The sequence below is a fragment of the Bidens hawaiensis genome, unplaced genomic scaffold, assembly GCF_021521415.1.
Source record: "Bidens hawaiensis isolate Kalapana, Puna unplaced genomic scaffold, B.hawaiensis_p1.1 tig00002507_1, whole genome shotgun sequence".
Lineage (NCBI taxonomy): Eukaryota > Viridiplantae > Streptophyta > Magnoliopsida > Asterales > Asteraceae > Bidens > Bidens hawaiensis.
The window spans coordinates 1,074,845-1,081,983 of record NW_027491137.1 but is presented as its reverse complement, the minus strand read 5'-3'; the positions used below and the strand labels follow the sequence as shown (position 1 = coordinate 1,081,983).

The 7,139-nt window shown below is 31.9% G+C and overlaps 1 protein-coding gene across 1 annotated transcript; it reads left to right on the top strand.

Moving 5' to 3' along the window:
* The first annotated feature begins 2,024 nt into the window (after window positions 1-2,024).
* On the top strand, window positions 2,025-6,311 carry LOC143619736 (sodium transporter HKT1-like). The gene is made up of 3 exons (XM_077091594.1): window positions 2,025-3,255; window positions 5,165-5,395; window positions 6,105-6,311. The coding sequence occupies exons 1-3, from the start codon at window positions 2,045-2,047 to the stop codon at window positions 6,301-6,303; spliced, it is 1,641 nt and encodes a 546-aa protein (XP_076947709.1). The 5' UTR covers window positions 2,025-2,044; the 3' UTR covers window positions 6,304-6,311.
* Window positions 6,312-7,139: the final 828 nt, after the last annotated feature.

The following is a 7,139-nucleotide window of genomic DNA, read 5'->3' as shown; positions in this document are numbered from 1 at the left end:
GGAAACATTTGAGTTTTTAATTTTTTTTGTTTTTTATTTATATTTTAAGTTATGATTTTTTTGTTGTTTATTTGGATTATTTGTTGAGAGGTTTTTTATGTGGCCACAAATTTTTTTTAGTTCTTAGGGTGGGGTTTTTGAGTGGTTATGAGTATAAATTATAGGAAGGGAAGAGAAAATGTAATGATTTTTTGTAAAATTGGGGAAAATGTAGTACTTTTTATAAATTATAGGGTGCAGAGAGAAAATTGTAATGATTAAAGTACAAAAAAATATTATTTAATTAAATAGAAGAGAGAAATATAGTGTGTTTTAGTATAATTATAGTGATAAGGATGGAGGATAGGTTGAGAATGCTCTTATTAGAGCATTCCTAATGGATTCCCTAAATTATGTGAAGGGGTTCTTTACTTTTTAGAGATGGTTAAAAATGGTTGTGAGAGGAGGATAAAGAAAATGTTACTGTTCATGGTTAAATTTGGAGAAGCGTACTTTTCATCTCTATAATTTTTTTAATGTTTTTGAAAGTGGTTGTGAGTGAATGAGATAGAAAATGTAATGATAAAAATATAAAAAAAATATTATTTAATTGAAAATGAGAGAGAAAAGATAGTGTTTTTAGTGTAATTATAGAGATTGAGATGAAGAATTGAATGGAAATGCTCTTAGAGTATTCTCATCCAACCCCTCATTTAATATGAGAGGTGTTTTTATAATTTAGAGAGTGATTCAGGGTGTTGTGAGTGAAGAGTTTTTACATTTTAGAAAAAGTAGGGATTTTTCGTATATTTGAAAAGTTACTGTTCATCCCCTATAATTTTTTAATATATTTTGAGAGTGGTTGTGAGTGAAGGAAAGAGAAAAGGTAATGATAAAAGATATAAAAAGTATTATTTAATTGAAATAGAGAGAGAAAATATAGTGAGTTTTAGTGTAATTTTTGGTTTAGAGATAAGGGGTGGGATGAGAATGCTCTTACACTTGTATTTTAACCTTTTCCCCAAATAGTTTAGGTGAAGTGCCAAAAACATCAATTTGAAAAGGGAGGCTCATGGGTTAAAAGTATAGGGTTTTAAATTAGGTCAGGAGGGTTTCTTATCTATTATGGGTTTTAAATTAGGTCAGGAGGGTTTCTTATCTATTATGGGTTTTCTTTTAAAGGTGAAATGCAAATGATCAAAGGTGGTCAATAGTCAATTAGTAATCCATATGACCGTTAAAAACAAAAACCCTCATTTTCGGGAGTGCTAAACCAATCTTCATTTTCTGAAGTGCTAAACCACTCTTAATAAAAAAAGCAAACAAACTTATTACTTATTAATGATGGCTTGCGTATGACAAATTAACTTTTTTTTTCTTAGAATGATGTCTTTTTTGTGTATTAGGTCACCGCACTCTTTAATTTAAAGAGTCTCGCTGCTCAACGCTGGTCAGACTATGTTGTCTTAATGGGGCCCATGCTGGCTTCAAAGTTTGGCTTGGGTATTCTCTCGGAGACCGTCGGTTGCTACTTGACAATCGTTGCGCCACCAAAAAAACAGAACTCTCTAGCGTAACACATGGTTGGACTAAAACCCGGGTGAGCTTAGGATTCCAACTGACAATCTCGCAAGGTCTAGCTCAAATCTTTCATTGTTAATATGCCCCCAAAGTGTCAAAAGTGGAGATCGAACTTGGGTCTTCATTGAATAACCCAAGCCTCCTATCATTTGGCCACAAATGGAGGACTTTCAACAAATTAACTCATGGATGTTTTTAATTAAAACAATAAAAATATATATTTAATATCTATATAATAAACGATTTATACATACATTCAATTTAACGGTATACTTGATTAAACAGTTGCTTCTATGCACCAAATCAGTCATGTTTACAGAATAATATTCGTTATATGTTAGAAAAAACATATAAAACACAATACTACCCAGTATGAATAGACACCTCCCTATATATATCTCCAAATTATTCAACATTAGCACTCAGTCTTCTTCATTGCAGTATAATTAAGGTTTCAATTCCTAATTATCTTGCAACCTCTAAAATGTTGGCCTTTTCCTACATAGGAAAGAAACTAGAACAACTTTGTAGCGGTTCATGTTTCGTGTTATCAAGTTCTTTTCGATTCGTGTGGTTCCTAGTCATTTGTTTCTACCGTTATGTTGCTCGTCGCATGAACCAATTTTTTATCGAAGTGTTCTATTTTCTCATTGTTTCTTGTATAGGGTTTCTTATACTCAATGCAACCAATCCAAGAACCACCACATTTACGCCTAGAAAACTAGATCTATTCTTCACCTCCGTTTCGGCAACTACTGTTTCTAGTATGTCTGTTGTCGAAATGGAGGTTTTCTCTAACACCCAACTCATCATCATGACAATATTAATGTTCATTGGTGGTGAGGTTTTCACTTCTATGGTTGGACTCCTTGTGCGCAGTTTTTCGCGTCGTGGCTCTATAAAAGAGGACTGCAGGGTGAACGATTCGATGAGTGATCTCGGTATCCCACCAAACTTTCATGACCATCTAGAGCTAGGCACCATAGCGAACCCTCAATTCGAAAGCTCTAAATCAGATATTTTCGAATTAGGTTATGATTCTGAACCGGTGTCTAATATGGAGGATTTGAATATTAAATCCATAAAATTTCTTGGTCTTCTAGTGTTAGGTTACTTATTGCTTATCCAAACTTTAGGGGTTTTTTCAGTTTATGTGTACGTAAATGTCATTTCGAGTGCCAAAAGTGTACTCAGACAAAAGGGTCTAAACATATTCACTTTCTCCCTCTTCACTGTAGTTTCCACCTTTGCTAGTTGTGGTTTTGTTCCCACCAATGAAAATATGATGGTGTTCAGCAAGAATTCTGGCTTATTATTACTACTAATCCCTCAAGTTCTTCTAGGTAACACTTTGTTCCCTTCAGTTTTGAGATTTGCTGTTTGGAGCATTGGGAAGTTCAAAAAGAAAGATGAAACTAGTTACCTCTTGAAAAATGCTAAAGAAATTAGGTTCCACCATTTCCTTTCTCACTTGCACTCCTCATTTCTTGTGCTTACGGTGTTTGGGTTTATCATCATACAGTTTATACTGTTTTCTGCGGTGGAATGGCGATCTAATGGTTTAGCGGGCATGAACAGTTATCAAAAATTTGTCGGGGTTATGTTTCAAACCATCAACACCAGACATACGGGTGAAACCATCGTCGACCTATCCACCATCGCTGCAGCCTCATTGGTGTTGATCGTGGTCATGATGTTAGTTTCTTTACTCTATTATCTATTTAGATGAAACTTATCTAATTTAACAAAATCATATTCATTAAAACAATTTAATTAAAAAATGTTAACAGGGCATTCATGAAGGTTCACATGGCTTGTTATAAAAGTACTTTTTGTTAAATTAAAACAGACGTGAAAGTAAGTCTATACTACAAGTCAACGTTTGATGAATAATCTAAGATCGATAACATTTATAAAAAAACGTCAATCATCGATAACGTTTAATGAATAATCTAAGATCGATAACATTTATAAAAAAACGTCAATCATTGCTTTCAATATAATTTTTTTTTTCTGTTTTATAAACATCAATCATCGCTTTCAATATAATTTTTTTTTCTGTTTTATAAACGTCAATCATCGCTTTCAATATAATTTTTTTTTTCTGTTTTATAAACGTCAATCATCGCTTTCAATATAATTTTTTTTTTCTGTTGTGGATGCATGAAACGGTTTCCTAGGACATGCGTAGGTTAAGGACTTGTGATAATCTAATGAAAATTTAGTTGAAATAGATTAATGTGTAGAAGTCAATTTGAAAAAAGAAATAATACTATTAATTCATTTAAAATGGGTGATTTAGAATACGTAACCATGTTCTAGAACTTCATCTTTTGACCGAGAAAAATAGTATTTGTAGAAGTATTCTATTTTTTTTTTTGGGAACCACCAACTAAGTAACGCCGAGTACTCTGTACGTGGCTCTCGTTAGCTAAAGGTAGACCAAGCCGACCATGAGTCCGGACGGACGAAGCCCCTAGCGGTCCACCTATTGAGGGATTCGCCGGATAAAACCCGACCCCCATGCCCGCCAAACGGCACGACAGCCGGTAAAACCGGGTGAGATCAGGACTCGAACCATGGCAAGCCAGGGTCATCCCTCATATCTCTCATATAAATTGGTGATAGTTAGGTTTGAACCCCTACCTCTCACTAGTAAAGTGAGTGCTCTACTATTAAGCCACAACCAATTTATAAAAGTATTCTACTCTTACCTTTTAAGATACTTATTAATTACTTTTCAATATCTTTTATTCAAATTAATATAATTTCTGCCAAATTTTTTAGAACAACGAGTTTCGTTCTTAAACCCAAGACCTTACAAGATATATATAGTTAACCAACCCTATTAATATGAAGTTCTGTTATATAACATGTTATATCTTGCCTCTTACGTTTACAAAAATATATATAGTTCAACACTTCAACATATCTAACGTCACTTTATAAATTTATATCAAGTGAGATTAAGAGGAACTTTAGGGATTAATATCATTTCTCAAAAACTTGAAATTGATTTCAGCCAAAAAAATAAAAATTAAACAGGATATTAATTTTTAAATACACACCCACTAATTAAAATTGTTATATATTCACTAACAAAACAATACTTTTTTATGTTATTTTAAAAATATATTCTTTGAATTCTTTCATTAGAAAAAGAGCATTTTCATTGTCATATAGGGTTTAATATATAACCTGTTCAATCCTGTATTTAAATATTATTATGCTACAAGTTGCAATTATTTCTTATAAAAGTCACGACGGTCTTTGATTCGATATGTCCGTTAAAGTCACTTGCATGTGTCAATATCAACGGATTAAGATGTGTTTGGAATTCCTTATTTTTACTTCCTTATAGCTTATAATTTATTGAAAAGTTAAAAAAAGTGTTTGGAATTCCTTAACGTGTGAGTAAAAAAGCTTCATAAGTCACAAGATTGTAACTTATGAATTATGACTTAAGGAGGTAAAGATAAGGAATCCCAAATACCCCTAAACTTATATAGCTAAAAAAATAAAAAGGAAAATCACAACTTTATAACTAAAAAATTATCATTATGTATAAGGCCTAACCAATGACTATGAAATGACATCGAGACAGGTATCTTCCACCGTATACCTCGTTTTTTCCATTATCGGCAAACAAAAGTGGCAAGAGAAATAGTGACCAAAGGAAGAAGAAAAACAAAAGAGTTATTTTGGAGAATATAGTATTCTCACAACTAGCATATCTCGTAATCTTCATCATCCTCATTTGCATAACGGAGAGGAGAAATATTAAAGACGACCCCCTTAATTTCAGTGTCCTGAATATTGTGATTGAAGTCATAAGGTAACCCAATATTCCTTATGTATCGTATATCTATTGGACATACATATTTCACCATAAAATGCAAGGATATATGCATGTTTTTATTTATTTATTTATTTTATTTTAAGATGCTATGCAGTATGCACGCAAGTATTATGTACTAATATATAATTGCACATTGAAAGGATTGGCTATTGTTCAATCCATGTGGCACCTCTAGTTAGTTGACAGTTGACAGTTGACAGAGTGTGTATAATTGATGGATAGCGATGTAAACAAATAAATAAATTCGCTTTTTACTTATGTAATTCCAGATGGCAAATATATTTAGACTTTTACTACATTTTGTATGACGTTAATCTTTTATATAAGACAGATTAAGAACAAAATATGCAATATATATATATATATATACTTTCACAGCCGTCTAAACTACACAATGAGAACATCAAACATCTTTTTTTTTTCTGAGCGTCTTCTAAATTAACGAAACTAGCAAAAGCCAGGAAATAAATAAAGTATAATTACATAACAGTCTTTTAAATCAATAACTTGTGCTATTTATTTTTAATATTATATTAGCCGTTCAAAAAAATATATGCTATTTATTTTAGTTTCCAAGACAAAAGATATAAATACATAAAAAAAAAATAACTTGAATTCAAGATCATGTCTCTCTAAAATCACCTAAACTATCAACTTACAGTTTGTGAATTTAAACTAATTGCAGTGCTTATGGGAACGTCGGGTTCACCACCGGCTACAGTTGTGGTCGTCAGCTGAAACCAGATGGTATTTGTGAAAACAAATGGTTTGGTTTTGCCGGAAAATGGAGCGACTCAGGAAAACTAATTTTAATCCTAGTGATGTTTTTTGGTAGGCTAAAGAAATTTAACATGAATGGAGGCAAAGCATGGAAGCTCTTGTAAATATGCAGTTTTTTTCATGCCCTCCAAAGATGCATAATATTTCCTTGCTTCAAGCATCTATCTACACCAAGAAAAGAAATATGCTTGATGGTTAATATACAATGCGTAAATCAACCATATATTTGTGCTTATATGTTTATTATTTGTTCCCGTATTTATCTATATATGATATATCTAAGTTCTTGACGCATGCATTCTTAAGTTGTAATCTATATATTTGGGTTTCATATATGATTGTTAATTTTGTCTATAAGCTTTATATTTTGATATTACAAAAATCATCCACACGCGCTCTTAGCAAGTTGTTAGAGTCGATTAGTGAGAATTAGAAGAAGTTAGAGCAAGATGGCATTTGATGACGCCAAGGCCATTCGATCCAGCCGAAGTTGGTGGTATTACTTTTATTGTTGTTAGTTTTGACACATTTAAAGCAACTAATAGCCTGTAGTCTTCTTCATGAGAGCTTCACAACGAGTTACGAAGTTTGGAAAGAGCAAAAGTAAATGAGATACATATGCTCAAAATGATGTGCTTGACATGAAAGTGTTTATGAGAAATTGGATAGGAACTTCTCCAACAAAGAAGGGTTAATAAATCTTTTGTTTTAAACAATTTAACTTCAAATAAACAACCCACAACCCTTAGCTAAAAGATAAAGATGTTAAAATCTACTTCCACTATACTATTAAAATAATAACTTTTTCTATAAATAACTGTTAAAACATTAAACAATTCTTTTGCAATTCAATATTAATAAGTTTAGATTAGATTTTCTATCATTATTAATAAATAGATTTTTAAATAAACTAACAACGGCTTCTGTTTAATTGTTTTGA

Excerpts from the sequence above, each read along its gene's own strand:
- LOC143619736 (XM_077091594.1), top strand. The coding sequence starts at position 2,045 with ATGTTGGCCTTTTCCTACATAGGAAAGAAACTAGAACAACTTTGTAGC. Across the intron at positions 3,256-5,164 it reads GTGTTGATCGTGGTCATGAT|GTATCTTCCACCGTATACCT; the intron begins GTTAGTTTCTTT and ends ACATCGAGACAG. Across the intron at positions 5,396-6,104 it reads ATTGTGATTGAAGTCATAAG|TGCTTATGGGAACGTCGGGT; the intron begins GTAACCCAATAT and ends AACTAATTGCAG.